Source organism: Salmo salar, chromosome 27 (genome assembly GCF_965601325.2).
Source record: "Salmo salar chromosome 27, fSalSal1, whole genome shotgun sequence".
In the NCBI taxonomy this organism is placed as follows: domain Eukaryota; kingdom Metazoa; phylum Chordata; class Actinopteri; order Salmoniformes; family Salmonidae; genus Salmo; species Salmo salar.
This window is the reverse complement of record NC_138317.1, coordinates 15,322,810-15,350,414: the sequence shown is the minus strand read 5'-3', so window position 1 is coordinate 15,350,414 and position 27,605 is coordinate 15,322,810. Positions and strand designations below refer to the sequence as shown.

General features: G+C 41.4%; 1 protein-coding gene across 1 annotated transcript; it reads left to right on the top strand.

Annotated features, from left to right (window-relative positions):
* The first annotated feature begins 269 nt into the window (after nucleotides 1-269).
* On the top strand, nucleotides 270-27,605 carry LOC106588296 (cytosolic non-specific dipeptidase). The gene is made up of 12 exons (XM_014177130.3): nucleotides 270-532; nucleotides 1,180-1,271; nucleotides 2,074-2,217; nucleotides 10,572-10,734; nucleotides 17,761-17,849; nucleotides 19,798-19,998; nucleotides 20,333-20,417; nucleotides 20,762-20,922; nucleotides 22,507-22,671; nucleotides 24,982-25,123; nucleotides 25,253-25,400; nucleotides 26,870-27,605. Exons 2-12 carry the CDS (start codon nucleotides 1,212-1,214, stop codon nucleotides 26,934-26,936), a joined length of 1,425 nt encoding a protein of 474 aa, XP_014032605.1. The 5' UTR covers nucleotides 270-532; nucleotides 1,180-1,211; the 3' UTR covers nucleotides 26,937-27,605.

The following is a 27,605-nucleotide window of genomic DNA, read 5'->3' as shown; positions in this document are numbered from 1 at the left end:
TTTTTTCAGAGTGAATACAATTGCACTAAAATTGTTTATTTCTTGTATTATTTTATAATTTTATATGTTTGAGTATTTTCTTGTTAATACCTGTGTTTTGTTTTGTTAGACATGTTTTATGTGACAATGTAAGTAGATTTTTGTATGATGAATAATAATAAAAAAAAATTAAAAAAATAGTTATCTTCTCAAATTGAACAGTAATTTGCGCAGTTCGGTCATGTCGTCTGCAAGGCAGTTTGGTGCTTCGCCCAGAAATATCTATTTTCCATTGTGAATGCAGATAAAGCGTTTTGATCACATAATCCTACTCATTACTCATCGTGGTTAATTACGTCATTTTTGTTTGGAGCCGTGGGCTTTGAACAGAGCACTTAGCTGGCTCACGCCCGGGAGGCAGCCCGGTTCCAAAACGAATCCAATCAACTTTCACCCGGTGCAAAGCACGCCTACATGGGCGCCCGGGAGAGATTAATCGAATCCCCTCATTGAACCCCTGAGAGGAAGAAGCGCAGCACAATCTTTTTCTACAGTGAGTAAGCAAAAGTGCCCGATGGTGATGACTGTCATTTTCTGAAATGTCTTTGCAACACAGTTGTAGTCATATTTCACAATATATTTCGGGGCTCATTTAGCTTGCTCTACTGACTTGTTAAATAGTAAGCTAAACTTGCCAGTGTTTGCTAGCTAGCTGGCTACCCAATGTAGCTAGCTAAATTGGGTTGTTATTGTGTTTTGTAGCTAGCTTTATTGGTGCATTACTTTTTCTTACCCTGAAAGCATAGTGCTAACGTTACATACAGTAACGTTAATGACTTAGCTAGCTACTGTAGATAACTAACGTTAGCTATGTACAGTAGCTAGCTGAGGGTGACTTGCCTCTGTTTGCTGACCATCACGTTCCCAGCAACAGGTTTAGAATCTCTTCCAAAAAGGTTTAAACTATGTTGCCGTCAAAAAAAACTCTTGGCTACGAGTTAACTGTTACTTTGTTATTTGTAATGTTCGGGGTTTCTGAGATAATGCCTTGCGGTCACAACTAACGTACTTGTAGTGTCACAGTCAGCAGTTTGGGAGGAGCTAATGCTCGATAACATGTTACAATAAATTGTTAAGACATCTGCATTGCCCCCTGTCAGTTCGTAGTCAAAAGTAACGTTAGTCTGTCTGTCCCAACAGCTCTTAGACTCCAGCAAACTCTTCAGCCAAAGATGGCTCATCTTCCAGAACTTTTTAAATATGTGGACGAACACCAGGAGCTGTACATTGAGGTAGCTTTTTCTCATTACTTGAATTATGATAATGCGTTTAGTCATGTTTTACTATCTGCGACTTGACTGAGTTGATTCATGCATTTGGGGCTAGCCATATTAATATGTTTGACGAACATTACTTTCCATGTGAATCCCAAATTATATACAATTATTTAATTTCTTAAACTTCAGATTTAGAAGGACTTCATAAGAACAGAGTCAAATCTTAGCCTGCCATGCCCAGGCTATTGCTTTCACTTCTCCAACCCCTTTAGATCACGAGTTGCAAGAAATGACATTGTAGCAAAAACAACACCAGCACATAAGATAGGACACCACACCACTGTAGGGTATTTGGATTAGGTTTAGTGCCTAAGACTTCACTTCCTTGCCACAAGAACCAAGTCATGTGTTTGTGGGTTTTCCTATTCATAAATTTGAAGAACAGGTAAAGGGCTGGGAATTGCTAGGAACCTCACAATACAATATTATCACTATATTTAGGTATCGATATGATGTGTATTGCAACAAGATTATTTGATAAGTCATAGAAATAAAAGTGCTGAAAACAGATTGACTCCTCATTTAAAAAGACGATGGAGAACTATGAAACTTGATTATTGCCACGAACATGAACTGAGTGCGTATGAAATTGGCTTCAAAGCCTCTCAATTGAAAAGGCATTTTTTTTATTGGCATGACAAATACTTGTTGCCAAACAAACAATGTTGAACAATTCAAAATAAAATACCCTACATTTAAAAAAACAATCAGAATTAGGCCTAATATTCATCTGTTTCTCGCTCTACTCTGCCTCTAGCGTCTTGCCCAATGGGTGGCTGTGCAGAGTGTGTCTGCCTGGCCAGAGAAGCGCGGGGAGATCAAGAAGATGATGGAGATGGCAGCCAAGGACATTGAGAAGCTGGGGGGCACAGTGGAGATGGTGGACCTTGGAAAACAGAAGGTAGGGCTTTGCACTCTGTGCCACGATACAGTGTCTTCATAAACTATTCACTATACTTTGGCACCGATTGCAGATTTGAGTCTTTCTGGGTAAGTCTCTAAGAGCTTTGCACACCTGGATTGTACAGTATTTGCACATTATTCTTTTTTCAATTCTTCAAGCTCTGTGAAGTTGGTTGTTGATCATTGCTAGACTTTCAAGCCGATTTACTTCATAACTGTAACTAGGCCTCTCAGAAACATTCAATGTCGTCTTGGCAAGCAACTCCAGTGTGTGTATGTGTATATATATAATTATTATTATTATTTTTTTAAATGTAACCTTTATTTAACTAGGCAAGTCAGTTAAGAACAAATTCTTATCTATAATGACGGCCTACACTGGCCAAACCTGGATGACGCTGGGCCAATTGGAAGTCCCATAGGGTGGCGCACAATCACCGCCGGTTGTAGATTCAAACCAGGGTGTCTGTAGTGATGCCTCAAGCACTGAGATGCAGTGCCTTAGACTAGAGGTCGACCGATTATGATTTTTCAACGCCGATACCGATTATTGGAGGACCAAAAAAAGCCACTACCGATTAATCGGCCGATTATATATATATATTTTTTTATTTTTTTATTATTTGTAATAATGACAACTACAACAATACTGAATGAACACTTATTTTAACTTAATATAATACATCAATAAAATCAATTTAGCCTCAAATAAATAATGAAACATTTTCAATAATGCAAAAACAAAGTGTTGGAGAAGAAAGTAAAAGTGCAATATGTGCCATGTAAAAAAAGCTAACGTTTAAATTCCTTGCTCAGAACATGAGAACATATGAAAGCTGGTGGTTCCTTTTAACATGAGTCTTCAATATTCCCAGGTACAATGTTTTAGGTTGTAGTTATTATAGGACTATTTCTCTCTATATGATTTGTATTTCATATACCTTTGACTATTGGATGTTCTTATAGGCACTTTAGTATTGCCAGTGTAACAGTATAGCTTCCGTCCCTCTCCTCGCTCCTACCTGGGCTCGAACCAGGAACACATCGACAACAGCCACCCTCGAAGCAGCGTTACCCATGTAGAGGAAGGGGAAAAAACTACTCCAAGTCTCAGAGCGAGTGACGTTTGAAACGCTATTAGCGTGCACCCGGCTAACTAGCTAGCCATTTCACATCGGTTACACCATCCTAATCTTGGGAGTTGATAGGCTTGAAGTCATAAACAGCGCAATGCATTGCGAAGGGCTGCTGGCAAAACGCACGAAAGTAGACTTAATTTTAACATAACACACAGAAACACGAGCCTTAGGTCATTAATATGGTCGAATCCGGAAACTATCATCTCGAAAACAAAATGTTACATTGCACAACCTTCAGTGTTATGTCATAATTACGTAAAATTCTGACAAATTACCCAAAGTGTTGCATATACCCTGACTGCGTGCAATGAATGCAAAATTACACAATTTCACCTGGTTAATATTGCCTGCTAACCTGGATTTCATTTAGCTAAATATGCAGGTTTAAAAATATATACTTCTGTGTATTGATTTTAAGAAAGGCATTGATGTATATGGTTAGGTACAGTCGTGCAACGATTGTACTTTTTTCGCAAATGCGCTTTTGTTAAATCATCCCCGTTTGGCGAAGTTGGCTGTCTTTGTTAGGAAGAAATAGTATTCACAGTTCGCAACGAGCCAGGCGGCCCAAACTGCTGCATGTACCCTGACTCTGTTTGCAAGAGAAGTGACACATTTTCCCTAGTTAAAAGAAATTCATGTTAGCAGGCAATATTAACTAAATATGCAGGTTTAAAAATATATACTTGTGTATTGATTTTAAGAAAGGCATTGATGTTTATGGTTGGAGCAACGTGTACCTAAGCGATTACCGTAAATTCCGGACTATAAGCCGCAACTTTTTTCCCAGCTTTGAACCTCGTGGCTTAAACAATTACGCGGCTAATATATGGATTTTTCCCGCTTTAAAAAAAAAAAAAAAACACATTCTGTGACGTGCTCAGTTTTTTGGCGGCATGAAGCTTTCATTAGACCAATGAAATTGCCGATCGGGTTACGTCAAACAACTTTTTTGTTTACTGTTTAGATTAAATCGAGCGATCTCAAACTTCCCATCATTCTGATTACGGTAGTCATTTTGTCACCCTCATCATGGCAAAGACACGGAGAAATGCATATGATGCAGCTTTCAAGTTGAAGGCGATTGATCTGGCTGTTGGAAAAGGAAATAGAGCTGCTGCACGGGAGCTTGGTCTTAATGAGTCGATGATAAGACGTTGGAAACAGCAGCGGGAGGAATTGACTCAGTGCAAAAAGACAACTAAAGCTTACTGTACATTTTTTGTTACAAGCCGTGTTTCGTTAAAGCCTGTGTAAAGTTAATTTGTTTCAATGTACCGATAGGCACCTGCGGCTTATAGACATGTGCGGCTTATTTATGTTCAAAATAATATATATTTTTTTAATTCAGTGGGTGCGGCTTATATTCAGGTGCGCTTAATAGTCCGGAAATTACGGTATATGCAATGCAGGACAGGCTAGATAAACTAGTAATATCATCAACCATGTGTAGTTAACTAGTAATTGTGATTGATTGATTGTTTTTTATAAGATACGTTTAATGCTAGCTAGCAACTTACCTTGGAATTCTTACTGCATTCGCGTCACCTCGTGGAGTGCAATGTAAAGCAGGTGGTTAGAGCGTTGGACTAGTTAACCGTAAGGTTGCAAGATTGAATCCCTGAGCTGACAAGGTAAAAATCTGTCGTTCTGCCCCTGAACAAGGCAGTTAACCCACCGTTCCTAGGCCGTCATTGAAAATAAGAATGTGTTCTTAAATGACTTGCCTAGTTAAATAAAGGTAAAAAAAAAAAAGGAACAAATACATTTTTTTTTTTAATCGGCCAAATCGGCGTCCAAAAATACCGATTTCCGATTGTTATGAAAACTTGAAATCGGCCATTACGATTAATCGGTCGACCTCTACCTAAGACCACTGCACCACTCGGGAGCCCATATATTTGGCCTTGTGTTTTAGGTTATTCTCTGGCTGAAAGGTTAATTTTGTCTTCCAGTGTCTGTCGGGAAAACAGACTGAAACAGGATTTCTTAGCTCTCTTCCGTTAGTTTTTATCACAAAAACTCCCTAGTCCATGCCGATGACAAGCATACCCGTTATTAACATGATGTAGCCACCATCATGCTTGAAAATATGAAGAGGGGTGTTGTGTTGGATTTGCCCCAAACCTAAGGCTTTTTATTCAGGACATAAAGTAAATGTCTTTGCAACATTTATAGCAGTTTTACTTGAGTACCTTATTGTGAACAGGATGCATGTTTCAGAATATTTTAATTCTGTATGGGCTTCCTTTTTTTCACTCTCATTCAGGTTAGTTTTGTGGAGTAACTACAATGTTGTTGATCCATCCTCAGTTCTCTCATATCACAGCCATTAAACTCTGTAACTGTTTTAAAATCACCATCGCTTCATGGTAAAATCCCTGAGCAGTTTCCTTCCTATCTGGCAACTGAGTTAGGAAGGACGCCTGTATCTTTGTAGTGACTAGGTGTATTGATACACCATACAAAGTGTAATTGGTAATTTCGCCATGCTCAAAGGGATATTTAATGTCTGCTTTTCATTTTTTACCCAACTACCGATAGGTGCCCTTCTTTTGAATTCTACTTCTTGTTCTCAAGTCAGTAATGGGGATATATGTTGTGGAGGGGCTATGAATTGTGTGCCAGAGTCAACATTATCTACTTTGAATGTATTCACTAACATTAACTGTGAGCAGGAAGATATACACTATATACAAAAGTATGTGGACACCCCTTCAAATTAGTAGATTCAGCTATTTCTGCCTCACCCGTTGCTGACAGGTGTACAAAATCGAGCACACAGCCATTCAATCTCCATAGACAAACATTGGCAGTAGAATGGTCTTACTGAAGAGCTCAGTGACTTTTAACGTGTCACTGTCATAGGATGCCACCTTTCTAACAAGTCAGTTCGTCAAATTTCTGCCCTGCTAGAGCTGCCCCGGTCAACTGTAAGTGCTGTTATTGTGAAGTAAAAACATCTAGGAGCAACAACGGCTCAGCCGTGAAGTCGTAGGCCACACAAGCTGACAGAATGGGACCGCCAAATGCTATAGCAAGTAGCGCGTAAAAATCGTCTGTTCTTGATTGCAACACTCACTACCGAGTTCCCAACTGCCTCTGGAAGCAACGTCAGCACAATAACTATTTGTCGGGAGCTTCATGAAATGGATTTCCATGGCAGAGCAGCCGCACACAAGCCAAAGATCACCATGTGCAATGCCAAGCGTCGGCTGGAGAGGTGTAAACCTTGCCTCCATTGGACTCCGGAGTAGTGGAAACGTGTTCTCTGCAGTGATGAATCATGGTTCACCATCTGGCAGTCCGACAGACAAATCCCTACATTTTTGGCACTGAGCAAATTTCAGAACAGCTGTGTGCAAACATTCTGTGCAACTTCCAGCGCATTTACTGTGAACACTGAGGTTGTACCTGCTTAAAGTTAGTTATAACAGTGGCCAAGTAGCTATTTGATCATAATGTATGCCTACAATGGCAAAAATGCATTCCATAACATTTTAACATGGAAATAGTTATTCTATCGTTCAGCCTACAGTAGCAGCCAATGTGTGGTGTTCAATGTAGGACATTAACCTGTTTATGACTAAAAATATTATTTGATGCAAGAAACCACTACAAAATAAAATGCATTATTATTCCCATACCATTATTACGGGGAATCAGACACATTATGCTACCCTCTGCCTATTGGCTACTTAGCTTATTCAATCCTGTCTCAAAATACAACACTGCCCTTTTAAGACAGTTAGTTATTTATCTGACTCGCTTTTCAAAGATAAATGTACATGTTTTGTGCTCTTGTAGGAAGTAATCACTCCCCTATTGCTGACTACAAATGATCTATATCTGGGTTAATAACTCACTAAATTGCAAAGGATATGAACAAAATGTGAACATGTGGCTACATGCATCTCTTGCTTTGATCTCAAAACAAGTGCATCTAATCACGACCACAGCTGTAAACACAGTCCAGTTCAAAGTAAAAGACACAGGTCCATATAGTGCCTTCAGAAAGTATTCAGACCCCTTGACTTTTTCCTAATTTTGTTAGGTTACAGCCTTAATTTTAGAATAAATTGATGAGGGGGGGGGGGGGGACAAATCTACACACTACCACACTACCCCACATTTACATAAGTATTCAGACCCTTTACTCAGTACTTTGTAGAAGCACCTTTGGCAGCAATTACAGCCTTGAGTCTTGGGTTTGACGCTACAAGCTTGGCACACTTGTATTTAGGGAGTTTCTGCCATTCTTCTCTGCAAATCCTCTCAAGCTATGTCAGGTTGGATGGGGAGCGTTGCTGTACAGCTATTTTCAGGTCTCCAGAGATGTCAGATCGGGCTCTGGCTGGGCCACTCAGACATTCAGAGACTTGTCCCGATGCGACTCCTGCGTTGTCTTGGCTGTGTGCTTTGTTGTTGTTGTCCTGTTGGAAGGTGAACCTTAGCCCCAGTCGGAGGTCCAGAGTACTCTGGAGCAGGTTTTCATCAAGGATCTCTCTGTACTTTACTCCATTCACCTTTGCCTCGATCCTGACTAGTCTTCCAGTCTCTGCCGCTGAAAAACACCTCCACAGCATGATGCTGCCACCACCATGCTTCACCGTAGGGATGGTGCCAGGTTTCCTCCAGACGTGACGCTTAGCATTCAGGCCAAAGAGTTGAATCTTGGTTTTATCAGACCAGAGAATCTTGTTTCTCATGTTCTGAGAGTCCTTTAGGTGCCTTTTGGCAAACTCCAACTGGTCTGTCATGTACCTTTTTACTGAGGAATGGCTTCCGTCTGGCCACTCTACCATAAAGGCCTAATTGGTGGAGTGCTGCACAGATGGTTGTCCTTCTGGAATGTTCTCCCATCTCCACATAGGAACTCTAGAGCTCTGTCAGAGTGACCATTGGGTTCTTGGTCACCTCCCTGACCAAGGCCCTTCTCCCCCTGATTGCTCAGTTTGACCGGGCGGCCAGCTCTAGTTCCAAACTTCTTCAATTTAGAATGATGGAGGCCACTGTGTTCTTGGGAACCTTCAATGCTGCAGAAATGTTTTGCTAACCTTCCCCAGATCTGTGCCTCAACCCAATCCTATCTCGGAGCTCTACGGACAATTCCCTCAGCCTCATGGCTTGGTTTTTGCTCTGACATGCACTGTCAACTGTGGGACCTTATATAGACAGGTGTGTGCCTTTCCAAATCATGTCCAATCAATTGAGTTTACCACAGGTGCACTGCAAATAAATTGTAGGAACATGTCAAGAATGATGAATGGAAACTGGTTTCACCAGAGCTCAATTTTGAGTCTCATGGCAAAGGGTCTGAATACTTATGTAAATGTATTTTAATTTATTTTATTTAATAAATTTGCAAAAATTTCGAAACCTTTTCGCTTTGTTATTATGAGGTATTGTGTGTAGATTGCTGAGGCTTTCTTTTTTTATTTCATCCATTTTAGAATAAGGCTGTAACCTAACAAAATGTGGAAAAACTCAAGGGGTCTGAATACTTTCCGAAGGCACTGTATATGGCAATAGTCTATTTGCATAGGCCGACTGCATCTCTGATCGGCTATGTCACACCGGTCTGTGTAGACTACGGGCTCAGTCACGTGCAATAGAATCCTATGCGCTCTGCCTCCAACAAAATCTCTTGAATAGTTTGCTTTGTTTCAGTATGTTGTATTGAAAGTGGCTAATATTGGATTGATTTGGAAACATTGATAATGTTAACTAACAGGGAAAACTCTAGAAAGATCAGTGAAGTTCAAGCTTGTGCTTTTCTCTGTGGGCAGATATTTATTCTGTGCTTTTTTTGGCATTCCTTGGGAGCACAGCTTAGAGGGAACATTGGTGCCAACTGTAAAGTTTGGTGGAGGAGATACACTTTTCTGGGGCAGTTTTTTATGGTTCGGGCTAGGCCCCTTGGTTCCAATCAATTAATCAAATTTATTTATAAAGCGCTTTTTACATCAGCCGATGTCACAGTGCTATATAGAAACTAAGCCTAAAACCCCAAACAGCAAGCAATGCAGATGTAGAAGCACGGTGGCTAGGAAAACTCCGTAGGAAGAAACCTGGAGAGGAACAAGGCTCTGAGAGGTGGCCAGTCCTCTTCTGGCTGTGCCGGGTGGAGATTATAACAGTACATGGCCAAGATGTTCATAGATGACCAGCAGGGTCAAATAATAATAATCACAGTGGTTGTAGAGGGTGCAACAGGTCAGCACCTCAGGAGTAAATGTCCGTTGGCTTTTCATAGCCGAGCATTCAGAGTTAGAAACAGCAGGTGCGGTCGAGAGTGAAGGAAAATCTTAACGCTACAGCATACAATGACATTCTAGATGATTCTGTGCTTCTAAACTTTGTGGCAACAGTTTGGGAAGATCCTTTCCTGTTTCAGCATGACAATGCCCCCATGCACAAAGTGAGGTCCATACCGAAATGGTTTGTTGAGATCGGTGTGGAAGAACTTGACTGGCCTACTGACCTCAACCCCATCAAACACCTTTGGGATGAATTGGAATGCCGACTGTGAGCCAGGCCTAGTCGCCCAACATCAATGCCCGACCTCACTAATGCTCTTGTGGCAATGTTCCAACATCTAGTGAAAAGCCTTCCCAGAAAAGTGGAGGCTGTTATAGCAGCAAAGGAGGGACTAACTCCATATTAATGCCCATAATTTTGGAATGAGATGTTTGACGAGCAGGTGTCCACATACCATTGGTCATGTAGTATATTTATCATGCATTATTGCTGCACTTCAGGGCTACCTGGTCTTCCTTGTATTTTAAATGTGTGGCGATTAACGTTTTATCAATCGGTACTTGTTGCCCAGCTACATTGTCTGCATAGTTTGTGTCAACACCAGCCTATTCAGCATTCAAACTGTACGTAACATTTTGAGTTGAAATGCAACTGCTCCCTTTTACTTTCATTGTATATAATATACCCTAGAGTCTTTCCTCACTTAGTCCTCTTCTTCCTTGTGGAGCATGAAAGGCTTCCAGGAAAGAACACTGCTGCCGATCCTCTGACCGGCTCAGACCCCCTTAATCTCCTTCAACCCTGACTGGTTTGCTGTATCTGTTGCTTGAAAGTCTGTCTCCTCCTCTTCATCTTTCACCTGGTAATTTCTTTCATGTCAGTGCAATGGCGAGAAGAGGAAAAGATGGATTTTTAGACCATTGTGTGAGACCTTTTATTTTTGCCCCCTCAGCTTCCCTCCGGAGAGGAGATCCCCTTGCCACCCATCGTCCTGGGTTTCTTGGGCTCCGACCCGGGTAAGAAGACTGTGTGCATCTATGGCCACCTGGATGTCCAGCCAGCTGCCATCGATGACGGCTGGGACACGGAGCCCTTCACTCTGGTGGAGAAAGATGGTGAGAGTAGCTGTTCCAAAGCACCTAAAACAAAACAATGCTGAAACATCAAAATCCATGCCAACGTTGAGATTTGGACTTTGATGTTTCAGCGTTGTTCTCCTTTTGGGGAAGTATGATTTGCATTGGCTTGTGCAATTTAGGTTACTCCTTGTATCAACAGTGTAACCTACTACCTTATAGGCAATGTTCACGTGTGAAGCTCCCCTGTGACTGCTGTGCAGTAGAAATGTCAGCCCTTGCAGGGAAGCATGAGATTGAACATCACTTACCTTTCTAGTTTTCCCCTTTAGTTAACACTATCAACAATTCCCTCTACTGTGCGAATTGTGATCTAATCAACGCAATATTAGCCACTTTCAATGAAACATACCCAAACAATGAACTAGGCAAGAGATTTTCTTGTAGGCAGAGAGCATTGGAGTAGGATTCTATTGCTTTGACAGGCACGACTCAGGCCCATACTCTACACAGACCAGTGTGCCATAACCAATCAGAGCTGCAGTATCCCTATATGCAAATAGACCATTGCCATATATGGATTTGTACCATTCACTTTGAACTGGACTGTGTTTACAGCATGAGTGGTCGTAAGTAGATGCGCTTGTTTTGAGATCAAAACAAGAACTGCATGTAGCGTTATTAGCCCAGTTATAGCTAATTTCTAGTCAGCAACAGTGGAGTGGTTGCTTCCTACAAGAGCACAAAATGTGTGCATTTCTAGCCATATTTGAAAACCAAGTCAGGTAAATAGCTTTTTTTTCTGTAAGGGACAGTGTTGTACTTTGGGGCACAGTTTTTTTTTTTTTTTTTTTTTTTTTTTTAAAGACGGGCTTGAATAAGATAAGTAGCCAATAGGCAGAGGGTAGCATAATGTCTGATTCTATGTAATAATGGTATGGGAATAATTCATGAATTTTATTTTGTAAAGTGGTTTCTTGCTTCAACAACATAACATTTTCAGTCACCTTGCCTGAAGTGGATAAACAGGTTAATATCAATCCCTACATGTTTTTTTCAAAATTCTCTGTAGGCCTACATTGAACACCACACATTGGCTGCTACTGTAGGCTGAAAGAACAGCTATTTCCGTGTTAAAATGTTATGGGCTGCATTTTCTCCATAGTTTTTTTTATGGTAGGCCGACATGATCAAATAACCACAGTAGCCTACTTGGCCACTGTTATAACTGTAACTTTAAGCAGGTAAACCTCAGTGTTCACAGTAAATGCGCTGGAAGTTGCACAGAATTTTCACAACATTCAAGTTTGCACTCAGCAGACCAGAAATTTGCTCAGTCCCGAAAATAATAGAGGGAACATTGCTTATAGGTTTCACGATTTCTGTTGGTTCTTGATTTGTGAAATATAGGCTTAGCCATTGTTTTTGTCTTTTATTCCTTTTTATCTAAAACCATTTCTACATGGCATCATGCTCCATGACTACTGAATAAAACATCTAATCTGCTAGCAGACTGCAGTTGTATGTGGCACTCCTTTAACCATTTCGCTGCTAGTCTACGAAAGCTACAGGACACACTGTATTCAAGGTGTAAAGAGCTATAAAGGTGTGGCTTGCCCATAAATGACTGTGGTATCTTGGTAATAAGCCCTTTAGATATAGCTAATAGTCCAGTGTATTCAGAAAGTATTCAGACCCGTTGACTTTATCCACATTTTGTTATGTTATAGCCTTATTCTAAAATGGAATTAAAACAAATCCTCATCAATCTACACACAATACCCAATAAGGACGAAGCAAAAATAGTAAAAAAAAATACATTTTTGCAAATTTCTTAAAAATAAAAAATTGTATTCAGACACTTTACTCAGTACTTTGTTGAAGCACCTTTGGCAGCGATTAGAGCCATGCGTATTCTTGGGTATGATGCTACGTGCTTGGCACACCTGTATTTGGGAAGTTTCTCTCATTCTTCTCTGCAGATCCTCCAAAGCTCTGTCAGGTTGGATGGGGAGTGTTGCTAAAAAGCTATTTTCAGGTCTCTACAGAGATGTTCAAGTCCAGGCTCTGGCTGGGCCATTCAAGGACAATCAGACACTTGTCCCGAAGCCACTCCTGCGTTGTCTTGGCTGTGTGCTTTGTTGTTGTTGTCCTGTTGGAAGGTGAACCTTCGCCCCAGTCGGAGGTCCTGAGCGCTCTGAAGCAGGTTTTCATCAAGGATCTCTCTGTACTTCGCTCCATTCATCTTTCCCTCGATCCTGACTAGTCTCCCAGTCCCTGCCGCTGAAAAACATCCCTACAGCATGATGCTGCCACCAACATGCTTCACCGTAGGGATAGTGCTAGGTTTCCTCCAGACGTGAAGCTTGGCATTCAAGACAAGTTCAATCTTGGTTTTATCAGACCAGAGAATCTTTCTTCTCATGGTCAGAGTCCTTTAGGTGCCCTTAGACAACTCTTCCAAGTGGGCTATCATGTGCATTTTACTGAGGTGTGGCTTCCGTCTGGCCACTCAACATAAAGGCCTAATTGGTGGAGTGCTGCATAGATGGTTGTCCTTCTGGAAGGTTCTCCTATCTCCACAGAGGAACTCTAGAGCTCTCTGAGTGACCATTGGGTTCTTGGTCACCTCCCTGACCAAGGCCCTTCTCCCCGATTTCTCAGTTTGGCCGGACGGCCAGCTATAGGAAGAGTCTTGGTGGTTCCAAACTTCTTCCATTTTTAAGAATGATGGAGACCACTGTGTTCTTGTGGATCTTCAATGCTGCAGAAATGTTTTGGTACCCTTACCTAGCTGTGCCTCAACACAATCCTGTCTCAGAGCTCTAAGGACAATTCGTTTGACCTCATGTCTTGGTTTTTGCTCTGACATGCAGTTTCAACTGTTGGACCTATAGACAGGTGGGTCCCTTTCCAAATCATGTCCAATCAATAGAATTTACCACAGGTGGACGCCAATGAAGTTGTACAAGCATCTCAAGGGTGATCAATAGAATAAGGCAGCACCTGAGCTCAATTCCAAGTCTCATAGCAAAGGTTCTGAGTACTTTTTTATTTTTAATAAATTAGCAAAAATGTCTAAACCTCTTTTTGCTTTGTCATTGTGGGGTATTGTGTGTAGATTGAAGGAAAAATAATAATTTTATAAATTTTAGAATAAGGCTGTAATGTAACAAAATGTGGACAAAGTCAATGGGTGTGAATATTTTCCGAATGCACCGTTTCTCGGTTAGTTGCAAGTATTTCAAAGTCTGCAATAATGAACCTAAAAACTCCAAACTACAGGTTACATGTGTGGTAGTCTAGGCTGTTTTCAGGGTCACTTGCATTAAAATGGGTTTATAATGATTGGATAAAATTAGTGTTTGATTAGGAACTTTTCTCAATGGTCCAGCAATCACCATTCTCTAAAATATATCCCTTACTAGAAACTTTCTCGTTCCCATCAAGTCTTGCCCATCAACATCCCCACCTGTTTTTTGGGGGGGTTGTTTTTTCTTGATGTCGCTACAACTTGATTGGAGTTCACCTGTGGCCAATTAAATTGTTTGGAGATGATTTAGAAAGAAACACACCTGTTTGTAAAAGGTCCCACAGTTGACAGTACATGTCAGAGCAGAAAACTATACCATGAAGTCCAATGAACTCTCTATTGATCTCAGAGATAGCGTTTTGATGAGTCATTTATCTGAGGTGTAAAACAATTTCTAGAGTGTTGGAAGTTTCCAAGAGCACAGTGGTCTCCTTCATTAGAAATGAAGAAAAAAAATATGGAACTACCCAGTCTCTGCCTGGAGCTGGCGGTCCGACAAAACTGAGCAACGGGTCAAGAAGGACCTTGATCAGGGAGGTGACAAAGAACCCGATGACCACTCTGACAGAACTACAGAGTTTTTTTGGGGGGGCTGAGATGGGAGAACTTGCCAGATGGACAACAGTCTATACAGCACTTCACTAATCTGAGCTTTATGGGAGAATGGCCAGACAGAAGCCACTCCTGAGAAAAAGGCACATGACAGCATGCCTGGAGTTTTCAAAAAGGCACGTGAAGGACTGAGATCATAAGGCAGAAGTTTGTGGTCTGCTAAGACAAAAATGAAACTCTTTGGCCTGAATGTAAACCGTTAAGTCTGGAAAAAAAACAGGCACAGCTCATCACCCATCTAACAACATCCCTACCGTGAAGCATGGTTGTGGCAGCATCATTCTGAGGATGCTTGTCACCGGCAAGGACTAGGGAGGGGACTGGGAGAATGGTAAGAATAGAGGGAACAATGACTGGAGCATGCAAAGCCTTGATGAGAACCTGCTTCAGAGTGCAAACGACCTTTAGATTGGGGGAGAAAGTTTACGTTCCAACAGGAAAGTGACCACAAGCATACAGCCAAAGCAATTCTGGAATGGCTTTAGAACAAGAATGTGAAACTCCTTGAGTGGCCCAGCCAAAGTCCAGACTTGAATCCCATTGAAAATCTGTAGAAAGACTTGAAGATTGCTGTTCACTGCCGCTCCTCATCTAATTTAACAGAGCTTGAGAAAATATGTAACGAAGAATGGGAGATAATCACCAAATCCAGATGTGCAAAGCTGATAGACATACCCAAGACAACTCAAAGCTGTAATCACTGCCAAAGGTGCTTCTATAAAGTATTGACTCGGGGTGTAAATGAGATTACGTTTTCAATAAATGTGAAAACATTTCTATAAACGTATTTTCATTGATGGGGTATTATGGGTGTGAAAAAAACAACAACAATTTAATCAATTTTGAATTCAGGCTTTAACAACAAAATATGGAATAGGTCAAGGGGTATGAATACTTTCTGAAGGCACTGTATGTATATGGCTCTAGTCTGGTTTCAGTGTGTCATGCAGAGATGTCAGCAGCATTTTCCTTTCATGCTGACAAAGGTTGTTACTTGTTGTCTTGTGACAGTCACCTGACTGTTGCTATATTCTCTTCACCACTCAGAAATAAAACCGTCTCCCCCTTTGATGACCTAATTTCCTCTATTTGACTCTTGATATGTTTCACAGGGAAGCTAGTACTGATTTATTATTTTCCTTTTTTAGTAGCATTTTTTTCCATGTCTTTTATTGGTGTATAATAGGCTTGGGCGTTATTCCGTGTATACCGGGGCATTTGGAAAAAGCCATTGGATGTTTTTTTTATTTTTATACCGTCAACTATTTCTTTTAAGTTTTTTCATACATTTTTTATATTTGTAGCTACTTAATACCTGCAGTCAACTTGTTCAATACGTTAGGAGATAAAACCGATGGTGTTCATTTCACCTCTTACATTAAGAAGCTTACCTTAGTTCCGCAGAACAGTTGAGCCAGTCATGTGTTTGTGCTATTTTCAATAGGAGAAAGCAAGAGCTGGTGAGTCCATAGTGTTGTATATCTATCAGTGAGTCTGTTGTGCAGCGCACATGAAGTGATAACGTTACACTTGTATGCAATTCACTACTAAAGATTTGCCATATCTTATGGCTTTCTTCAGAAGTCAAAGAGCTCTGGATGAGTTATCTGTACAGTTGCAATTTTTGGCCTGTGCTTCCTACTATTCTCTTCCCCCCCCCCCCCCCCCTCTCCCCTCTGCTCCATGTACACATGCTGCTATACCTTCAGAAGAGCATTCATCACAACTTTGTTAATTTTCACAATGTCTCTCGTTCACTTTTGCTTGTAAATGTCCAATCTCACCAAAAATGACATTCGGTAGCTACTAGCTATGCTTGTGTAACTTTGAGCTGGATTTGCCTGTCTTTGCAATTAGTTATGTTTGTTTTTCGCTTGTTAACATTTAGACAACAGTGTCTGTGATTTTGCTATTAGTTTGAAAAGCGGTCTTTATATGTACCACAGAAGAACCAAGAAATGAAGAGCGACACCAAGGCTGTCTTTTTGGCCTTCTATGTAGATCTGCAATGGTATTATGAAAGGACAGGAATACATCAGTCTTCAATGCACGATCTGACAAGTTGTTCTATATAGGAGCATGAAGAAAGGTAAAACACCTATTCTGTCTCACATCTCCAATACATCGCTAGGTGCTTTCAGTGTTGACAGTATTAAAATACAACAACTCATGTACAAAAACACTATAATGCAAACAAGCTACAACTGAAAATCACATTCATCCCATTCAGACCGTAGAGCTAAAACTACATCTCCCATAATGCAACGCTAGCATACGTTGGCAGCTCAGCTAACCATCGGCATCACAGAAAGACATACTAGCTAGCAACAGCAATACTTTTTAGCACTCTGTAAAACTATATCAATAACAACGATAACTCAGTTACATGCTTCGATAGTCTCACACTCCCTTATAACAATACCTATAGCATTAACCTTAGGATGCTTTATTTATTTAACATTATGGACTTCTACACAGGAGTAAGGAGAACGGGAGCTATCGGTAGTACCAGGGTGTTAGTAGGTGACGTAAGCACCCAGATGAATTAAAATACATTTAATGAAATAAAACTGAAGATGTTAATATCATCCAACTACTGTAGCTGCCTCCTTAACATCATCAGGCAGTACTAGTAGCGCAACAAATGAAAATATAAACCGAAACTAAAGTTCCTGGCGATCATAGCGATCTGATTCCCCCTTCTGTCTGAACTTGGAACATTCCTGTTTGCGGGCTTGGGCCACTGACCCTTAACATGGATGTTTTGCGTTTGTGTACTATTCTAATAATTGGAAGTTTGATGGAATAACCATTTGAACTCTCCTACATTTGTGCTAACTTGGTAGCATTCTGGGAATAGAGGCCAATGGGCTTTTCTTGCGTTTTTAGCGCCCCTTGTGTTTTAAACCGGTAATACGATAAATCCCAGGATGAGAGAAGGATGGTATGACAATGAAAAAATCTTTATACCGCCCAAGCCTAGTCTGTAATGATATCTCGTTTGAATGACTAAAGGCTAAAAGAGTTTTCAAATATGATATAGTAGATCATTATAATTTCAAAATTTTCTTCTGGTTTTAGTCATTCACGTTTTAGATTTGTTCTTTTTATTTATTATTATTATTATTAATCCCCTGCAGGGAAGCTCTATGGCCGAGGCTCAACAGACGACAAAGGCCCAGTGTTGGCCTGGTTCAACTGTATCGAGGGCTACCAGAAGATACAACAGGTAAGACACAGCACCACGACTTGATAAGTAGCACTCACTGAAGCTAGCCCAGGACAAAGAGAACCCCATGGTATTGTTTTGAAACCAGTTTTAGTACAGGTGCCATTTTCTTGGTTATGCAACTAATAAAGGGCAATGTTTAAAGGACTTGGTGTTGAGATGTCAGCTACAGGGTAAAATCCTCTTGGCTTTAAGACTTTTCGTCTTGATTACAGTCGATCACATCAGTGTTGTCAGCAGCATGGCCGTCCAAAGGTCCTCAAGTAATCTTTATCTCCTATCATCAGCGTTTAATGATTGAGCTGACCTATGTCTTATACTAGCTCACTGACATCGTAATCATGGAGGTACAGCCAGAGAAGGATGGGCCTCCCCTCTGAGTCTTATTCCGCCTCTAGATAGTTTTTTTGGGGGTTGTAGGCTGGGTTACTGGGAAGCACTTTGTGACAATGATGCTTGAAAGCTGGATCTATATAAATGTCATTTAATTGAATGATTGATCTCCATTTGTCAAAGTTAAACACAGGACTGACAGTGCTTTACAAGTTGAAGTAGTCTTTTGTCAGCCAGCCAGGTACATTAATTTCGTGTCTTGAATAGTATGTGGTGAATAGATCTACCTGGATGTAACAAATCAAAATCTAACTTTATTTGTCACATCCGCCGAATACAACAAGTGTAGACCTTACCGTGAAATGCTTACTTACAAGCCCTTAACCAACAGTACAGTTCAAGAAGTGTTAAGAAAATATTTACCAAATAAACGAAAGTAAAAAATACATGTAGGTAGGAGTGACGTGACAATGAACAGCGAGTAGCAGAAGTATACAAAAGTATGGGGGGGGGGGGTGTCAATGTAATAGTCTGGTGGCCATTTGATGAATTGTTCAGCAGTCTTATGGCTTGGGGGTAGAAGTTGTTAAGGAGCCTTTTGGTCCTAGACTTGGTGCTCTGACACCACTTGCCGTGTGGTAGCAGAGAGAACAGTCTATGACTTGGGTGACTGGAGTCTGACAATTTTATGGGGTTTCCTTTGACACTGCCTATTATATAGGTCCTGATGGCAGGAAGCTTGGCCCCAGTGATGTACTGGGTCATACACACTACCCTCTGTAGTGCCTTACGGTCAGATGCCAAGCAGTTGCCATACCAGGCGGTGATGCAACCGGTAAGGATGCTCTCGATGGTGCAGCCGTAGAACTTTTTGAGGATCTGGGTACCCATGCCAAATCTTTTCAGTCTCCTGAGGGGTAATCGGCTTTGTCAGGCCCTCTTCACGACTGTCTTGGTGTGTTTGGAACATTATAAGGACCACGACCTAACTCTCAACCCACTCCACTACAGCCCCGTTGATGTTAATGGGGGCCTGTTCAGCCCGCCTTTTCCTGTAGTCCAGGCCTACCACTGTTGTGTCGTCAGCAAACTTAAGGATGGCGTTGGTGTCGTGTTTGGCCACGCAGTCGTGGGTGAACAGGGAGTACAGAAAGGGACTAAGTACACACCCCTGAGGGGCCACAGTGTTGAGGATCAGCGTGGCAGACGTGTTGTTGCCTACCCTTACCACCTGGGGGGTGGCCCGTTTAGTACCAGGGTCCTTAGCTTAGTGATGAGCTTTGTGAGCACTGAGCTGTAGTCAATGAACAGCATTCTCGCATAGATGTTCCTTTTGTCCAGGTGGGAAAGGGCAGTGTGGAGTGCGATTGAGATTGCGTCATCTGTGGATCTGTTGGGGTGGTATGCGAATTGGAGTGGGTATAGGGTATCCGGGAGGATGCTTTTGATGTGAGCCATGACCAGCCTTTCAAAGCACTTCAGCAGAGACCATTTATTTGTAATGTGGTTATGTTACGGCTTCTCAACAACATTTACAGCCAGAAAATAGCGTCATTAAGATTTTATGTGCCATATGTTGCCTGCTGAGATAGACTGTTCTCTCTCATGGAAACAGGAGCTTCCCATCAACATCAAGTTCTGCTTCGAGGGCATGGAGGAATCTGGCTCGGAGGGCCTGGACGATCTGGTGTTCGCCCGCAAAGACACCTTCCTGAAGGACGTGGATTACGTGTGCATCTCAGACAACTATTGGCTGGGCAAAACCAAGCCCTGCATCACCTATGGACTGAGGGGGATCTGCTACTTCTTCATTGAGGTGAGGCCATAGCATAAGCTAGAGGGCTCTCTTCCCACAAAAGAAATGTGATCTTCATTGTGGTGAAGCCATAGAGTTAGACCAGCGTTTCGCAAACTCTGTGCACATTTTGGTTTTTGCCCTAACTACACAACTGATTCAAATTATCGAAGCTTGATGATTAGTTGATTATTTGAATCTGCTGTGTAGTGCTAGGGCAAAAACCAAAACATGCTCTACTTGGCATCCTGAGGACAGAGTTTGGGAAACCCTGAGTTAGACAAATCTAGAGGCTACACTTACCACAAACTGTGCATGGGTCATAGCCCTGCTTTAAACCTTCTTGTTTTGTCAGATGGAGTGCTGTGACAAGGACCTCCATTCTGGGGTGTTTGGAGGCTCTGTCCATGAAGCCATGACTGACCTCATCGCACTGATGGGTAAGTTGAATCAGGTGTGCTGATGTGCTGGAATAGAATGATCATAGAGATATGTAAGGAGGTAGGTATGGAAGAATTGGATAGGTATATGCAACAGCATTGTAGCCCTTCAATAGAATCAAACAAAATCCTAGAATGAAATCTACACAAGTGCCTAGGGGGTTTTGTAGGGGCTTGGGGGGGGTTCTGGACAGGGCATATGATATCTCTGCGGGGTCGTGTTCATAATGCACCAAACAAAAGAAAATGGACTGAAACTCGGTGCGACTCATTTTAGTTTTTTGTTGCAAAATGTATTCTGTTGCGTGCACTCGTGAACATGACCCTGGTGTCTCCTCCTTCAGGCTCCCTGGTGGACAAGAAGGGTAAGATCCTCGTCCCGGGGATGTACGAAGACGTGGCCAAGGTCACAGACGAGGAAAAGAAACTGTACGAGAAGATTGACTTTGACATGGTGGAGTATGCCAAGGACGTTGGAGCTGGGAAGCTCCTACACGACACCAAGGTATGGATGGTCATGTTCAAATACTTCAGAAATGAAGAGTCCTTCGTTCTTTCCTACCTCCCTTTAATCAATCACTGATCTTAATTGGTTGCATTGGTTAAAGTAATAGGGTGGTAACCTTGATCTCACTGCTTACGTGTGCATTTCTTTTCTTTTTTCAATTTAAAGTTTTAAGTTTTCAATCAACCAACAAAACACATTCCACATTCACAGATGTGACAGACTTAAAAAAAAATCAAAATAACTAACAATAATAATAAAATATAATAAACATAATAAAAAAATAATTATAAAAAAAAATATATATAAAAACTTGCAGCAGCACTATCAAGGTTCTTATTAGCTATTTCCAGCCTCAGCTGAGATGACGAGCAAATAATTAGTTTTTACAGCACCTTACACATGTATCTGCTCATTTCCCTAATTCACTCTGTCCAATTTGAAATATAGTTGAGTAGTGGAGACCAGAGTCTATCAAACTTGGACTGTCTCTTGCAGAGGTCATAAGTGAGCTTTTCAAGAGGGAGAAAGTCAACAATCTGGTCAATCCACATTTTAAATGTAGGAGAAGTATTAGAGGCCCACGATTAGAAGAATACATTTCTTAGCAAAGTATGTAATAGTCATAAACACATTTTCTCTGTCAGGATCAAGAACAAAGTTCTGCTGGGCATTAAGAAGATGGAGACACGGGGTCATATCAAACTGTACATCTAGTATTTTCTATGCAGCAGTATGTATAGATTGCCAGATTTTGGCAATCTCTCTACAGCTCCAAAATACATGCATGTAGGTTACATATTTTACAGTTAGGAGAAATGTCTGTTTTCATTCTATGGAGTCTCATTGGAGTGTAATAAAATTTGTACAAAAATGTGTAATTAGATTCTTTCATTTTTACATTAGTAGAGGAGCAGTATACACTGTCGCAAACCTCCGCTCATAACTCATCACTGATAGTCAGACCAAGGTCCTTTTCCCAGATTATTTTCAAAGGAGTAAAGGAGGAGCCTCCGTTCTCAGGAGTCTATAGATATAGGAGATTTTGTCTTTAATGGATTGTGCTGTAAGAAGGGTTTAAACTTCATTCAGCTGAGCTCTAAACCTCCTCTTGGAAGTAAATGACGAAATGACATGTCTAATTTGAAGATATTTTAAAAAATTGGATCTTGGCACATTGAATTCACTGCAGAGCTCTTGAAAGGATTTCAGTGTAGTGGTTTTCTGATGAAATAGGTCTGAAAAGGTCCTGATTCCTAGAGTATGCCAAAGATTAAAGTTGGCATCACTCAGGGCTTTTGGCAAGTCTGGGTTGCATACTATAAGCGAGTGAGAACATATTTGGGAGGAAATGCCCAGGTATTTCTTACAGTCCCTCCACGCTAGTAGGGTGCTGTAAATCAAAGGTTTTGGCTATGTTGCCCACGTATGCATTTCTGAAGTGTTCAAACAGGGCCAATGTCTGAAATTACCAACTAGTTTTAAAAGCAATACTGGTTGATTCTCAGTCAATGTAAGTGATTAATTTCCAATGTTCTCTAGTTCATATTGTCCTTTGCTCTCTCCTCTGACCCTTGTCTGCAGGAGGCTATCCTGATGCACCGCTGGAGGTACCCCTCCCTCTCCCTGCACGGCATCGAGGGGGCCTTCTCCGACGGAGGTGCTAAGACCGTCATTCCCCGCAAGGTCATAGGCAAGTTCTCCATCCGCCTGGTCCCGGACATGGACCCCAAAGTGGTGGAGAAACAGGTAGAAACCTCTAGAATATAAGTAGAACTCAACTCATGTTTTTAGATCATTTCCTGCCTTCCTCTTTTAAGTGCAGGTCTGGGATCCATTCCCCTACCTCAAATCCTAACAGCTCAGCATGTTAGGCTGACATACAGTGGGGCAAAAAAAGTATTTAGTCAGCCACCAATTGTGCAAGTTCTCCCACTTAAAAAGATGAGAGGCCTGTAATTTTCATCATAGGTACACTTCAACTATGACAGACAAAATGAGAAAAAAAAATCCAGAAAATCACATTGTAGGATTTGTAATGAATTTATTTGCAAATTATGGTGGAAAATAAGTATTTGGTCAATAAAAAAGTTTATCTCAATACTTTGTTATATACCCTTTGTTGGCAATGACACAGGTCAAATGTTTTCTGTAAGTCTTCACAAGGTTTTCACACACTGTTGCTGGTATTTTGGCCCATTCCTCCATGCAGATCTCCTCTTTTTTTTTGGGGGGGGGGGGGCTGTCGCTGGGGAACACGGACTTTCAACTCCCTCCAAAGATTTTCTATGGGGTTGAGATCTGGAGACTGGCTAGGCCACTCCAGGACCTTGAAATGCTTCTTACGAAGCCACTCCTTCGTTGCCCGGGCGGTGTGTTTGGGATCATTGTCATGCTGAAAGACCCAGCCACGTTTCATCTTCAATGCCCTTGCTGATGGAAGGAGGTTTTCACTAAAAATCTCACGATACATGGCCCCATTCATTCTTTCCTTTACACGGATCAGTCGTCCTGGTCCCTTTGCAGAAAAACAGCCCCAAAGCATGATGTTTCCACCCCCATGCTTCACAGTAGGTATGGTGTTCTTTGGATGCAACTCAGCATTCTTTGTCCTCCAAACATGACGAGTTGAGTTTTTACCAAACAGTTCTATTTTGGTGTCATATGGTCAGATGAAATTCTCCCAATCCTCTTCTGGATCATCCAAATGCTCTCTAGCAAACTTCAGACGGGCCTGGACATGTACTGGCTTAAGCAGGGGGACACGTCTCGCACTGCAGGATTTGAGTCCCTGGCGGCGTAGCTTGTTACTGATGGTAGGCTTTGTTACTTTGGTCCCAGCTCTCTGCAGGTCATTCACTAGGTCCCCGCGTGTGGTTCTGGGATTTTTGCTCACCGTTCTTGTGATCATTTTGACCCCACGGGGTGAGATCTTGCGTGGAGCCCCAGATCGAGGGAGATTATCAGTGGTCTTGTATGTCTTCCATTTCCTAATAATTGCTCCTGCAGTTTTTCTTCAAACCAAGCTGCTTACCTATTTCAGATTCAGTCTTCCCAGCCTGGTGCAGGTCTACAATTTTGTTTCTGGTGTCCTTTGACAGCTCTTTGGTCTTGGCCATAGTGGAGTTTGGAGTGTGACTGTTTGAGGTTGTGGACAGGTGTCTTTTATACTGATAACAAGTTCAAACAGGTGCCATTAATACAGGTAACGAGTGGAGGACAGAGTAGCCTCTTTAAAGAAGAAGTTACAGGTCTGTGAGAGCCAGAAATCTTGCTTGTTTGTAGGTGACCAAATACTTATTTTCCACCATAATTTGCAAATAAATTCATAAAAAATCCTACAATGTGATTTTCTGGATTTTTTTTTCTTCTCATTTTCTGTCATAGTTGACGTGTACCTATGATGGAAATTACAGGCCTCTCATCTTTTTAAGTGGGAGAACTTGCACAATTGGTGGCTGACTAAATACTTTTTTGCTCCACTGTATGAAGAGTGTGAAAGGTAGACTCATAAGTTGAATTCAGTTCTTCAAATACAGGACAAGGATCAGGTATTTAGATAATTTCACCATTTAATTAAAGGTGTTATCGAATAAGCACATTGCATGTTCTAGACATTTGGATGAAATAGTAGTGGACAAGCATCCCCACCAGTGGTTCATTCCTTACATGGAAATTCACTCTCAAACATTAGGTCTGTCTATTAGTGGTTCCCAACCTTTTCTTTTGGTTCTGTACCACCACCTGAATTTTGTTCCGTTCGGAGTACCCCTGAAGTACCCCATAATGTGCATTTTACCAGAAGGCCAATGGTCTCATGAGTCTTCTCAAGTACCCTCTGTGGATAGGCTAAGTACCCCCAGGGTTCCTAGTACCCCTGGTTGGGAACCACTGCTCTATTAGCCTGTAATACAGTATATGCCATACACAGACAGCCCTGATAGCAATCTGACTGTCTGTTCTTTTCATTACTGTTCATATAATATTTTATCTCAATGAGACTTTAATATGAATGTGGAAACATATTTAGAAATGTATGTATAATTCTAACCTATCAAGGTTATTGGCCACCTGGAGAAGAAGTTTGCTGAGCTGGAGAGCCCCAACAAGCTCAAGGTGTATATGGGCCATGGGGCCAAGGCCTGGGTGTCCGACTTCAACCATCCCCATTACATGGCTGGTAGAAAGGCCATGAAGACAGGTGTGTGGATACACAGGCAAACCCTCCCACTCAGACACACACGCACTGGTCTAACTTACTTAAATATTTATAACATTTTGAGCAATAATGTCTCTCGTTCTCTCCCTCCTATTCCTTTTTTCCACATAGTGTTCGGTGTGGAGCCTGACCTGACACGGGAAGGCGGCAGCATCCCCGTCACCCTGACCTTCCAGGAAGCCACCGGCCGTAACGTCATGCTGCTGCCCATGGGCTCGTCTGACGACGGAGCACATTCACAGAATGAGAAACTCAACAGGTAACCTGCCACGGTTGTCTTTTTATCTATACACTGTCTGGAACCATGGGACTGCGCACAAGGTTTGACACACACCCCACAGGCCCTGGACATGACTCTGAGCCTTAACTAACACTAACTCAGTTGAATCAGGTGTCAGTGCTGGGATGGAACAAAAACGTTCTCACCTGGTGATTCCCTAGGAACCGTATATAAGAACACTGCTTTATTGTCAACACATTTCTATAAATATTGACAACGTATCAGAACTATAAGCAGCAGGTAGCTTAGTGGTTAGCGTGTTGGGCCAGTAACCCGAAAGGTCGCTAGTTTGAATCCCCGAGCCGACAGGGTGAAAAATCGGTCGAGTCACTTAACCAAAATTGCTCCAAGGTCACCGTTGATAACGGCATGTCTTGGGGACTTGAGAAATGCAAAAAAAATAAATAAAAAACACTTCCCTTTCACACATGCGTAGAATACGACAAATATAAGCACCCACAATAGTATTGTTATTATTATTATTAGCATCTCGATGGGGTCTTAATGTACATCTTGTTGTTTAATTCAATGATGTTACACGTCTACAGTGCATTCGGAAAGTATTCACACCCCTTGACTTTTTCCACGTTTTGTTATGTTAGTCTTATTCCAAAATAGATTTTTTTAAATCCTCATCAATCTACACACAATACCCCATAATGATGAAGCGAAAAAAGGTTTAGACATTTTTTCAAAAGTATATAAAAAAAAAAAAAAAATGAAATCACATTTACATAAGTATTCAGACCCTTTACTCATTACTTTGTTGAATCACCTTTGGCAGCGACTACAAACTCGAGTCTTCTTGGGTATTACGCTACAAGCTTGGCACACCTGAATTTGGGGAGTTTCACCCATTCTTCTCTGCAGATCCTCTCAAGCTCTGTCAGGTTGGATGGGGTGCGTCGCTGCACAGCTATTTTCAGGTCTCTCCAGAGATGTTCGATCGGGTTCAAGTCCGGGCTTTGGCTGGGCCACAAGGACATTCAGAAACTTATCCCGAAGCTACTCATGCGTTATCTTGGCTTGGTTTTTGCTCTGACATGCACTGTCACTGTGGGACCTTGTATAGACAGGTGTGTGCCTTTCCAAATCATGTCCAATCAATTGAATTTACCACAGGTGGACTCCAATGAAATTGTAGAAACATCTCAGATATGATCAATGGAAACAGGATGCAGCTGAGCTCAATTTCAAGTCTCATAGCAAAGGGTCTGAATACTTATGTAAATATGGTATTTCTGTTTTTTATTTTTAATACATTTGCATGAATTTCAAAACCTGTTTTCGCTTTGTCATTATGCGGTATTTTGTGTAGCTTGATGGGAAAAATGTATTTAATCAATTGTAGAATAAGGCTGTAATGTGGAAAAGGGGAAGGGTCTGAATACTTTCCGAATGCACTGTATGTAAATGTATATGAATATATGTCTATGGTTTACTTTCAGGACAAACTACATCCAGGGCATCAAGATGCTCGGCGCATACTTCCACGAGGTCTCCCAGTTGGAGTAAATGAACTAGCCAGACCTGAGTGAGATGTGTTCCTCAGCCTCCTGAGCTGTGGACCCAACTGTTTTAATTTTCTATCCAATGCAAGTTTCATAATGTTTTCCATGAACTGCTGCTGTACAGCAAAGCAGATCCTTGAAGATGTTCCTTTAGTAATTTGTAATATCTTCCAACAAGGAGATAAGTAGAGGAAAATAATATAGAAGTATTGATTATTGTATTGTAGAAGTGCCATCGTGTATATCTTCATCTACTGTATCAGAGTGTTATAGATGAGAACTAAACCAAACTCGACAAGGAAACGTGGACAGTATATACCCCATCACACTTACATGATGTCACAGCTTTGTTGTGGTGTATTTATGAAAGTGCTAACAGACAACAGAAGACTGATATGCACTCATTTCCTCCATTTGGAGGGCTTGGAGATGATTTTATACCTGATAAGATAAAAAATTAAGATGTTAGCTTGGTTGGGAAACCTCCAACTGTAATGTAAAAAAGAAAAGAAACCAGCACACCCACTTCAACTAATTTATTCCTGTTAAATACTATGGGTAATCATTAATGAATAAGTGCACTCAGGAAGCAGAACACTGCAGTATGTTTTTAAATGTATATTGCAGTCTTAAAACATGAGTAGACCAGAGAAATGAACACACAGGACATAGC

Excerpts from the sequence above, each read along its gene's own strand:
- LOC106588296 (XM_014177130.3), top strand. The coding sequence starts at position 1,212 with ATGGCTCATCTTCCAGAACTTTTTAAATATGTGGACGAACACCAGGAG. Across the intron at positions 17,850-19,797 it reads GCTACCAGAAGATACAACAG|GAGCTTCCCATCAACATCAA; the intron begins GTAAGACACAGC and ends TCATGGAAACAG. Across the intron at positions 20,923-22,506 it reads AGCTCCTACACGACACCAAG|GAGGCTATCCTGATGCACCG; the intron begins GTATGGATGGTC and ends CCTTGTCTGCAG.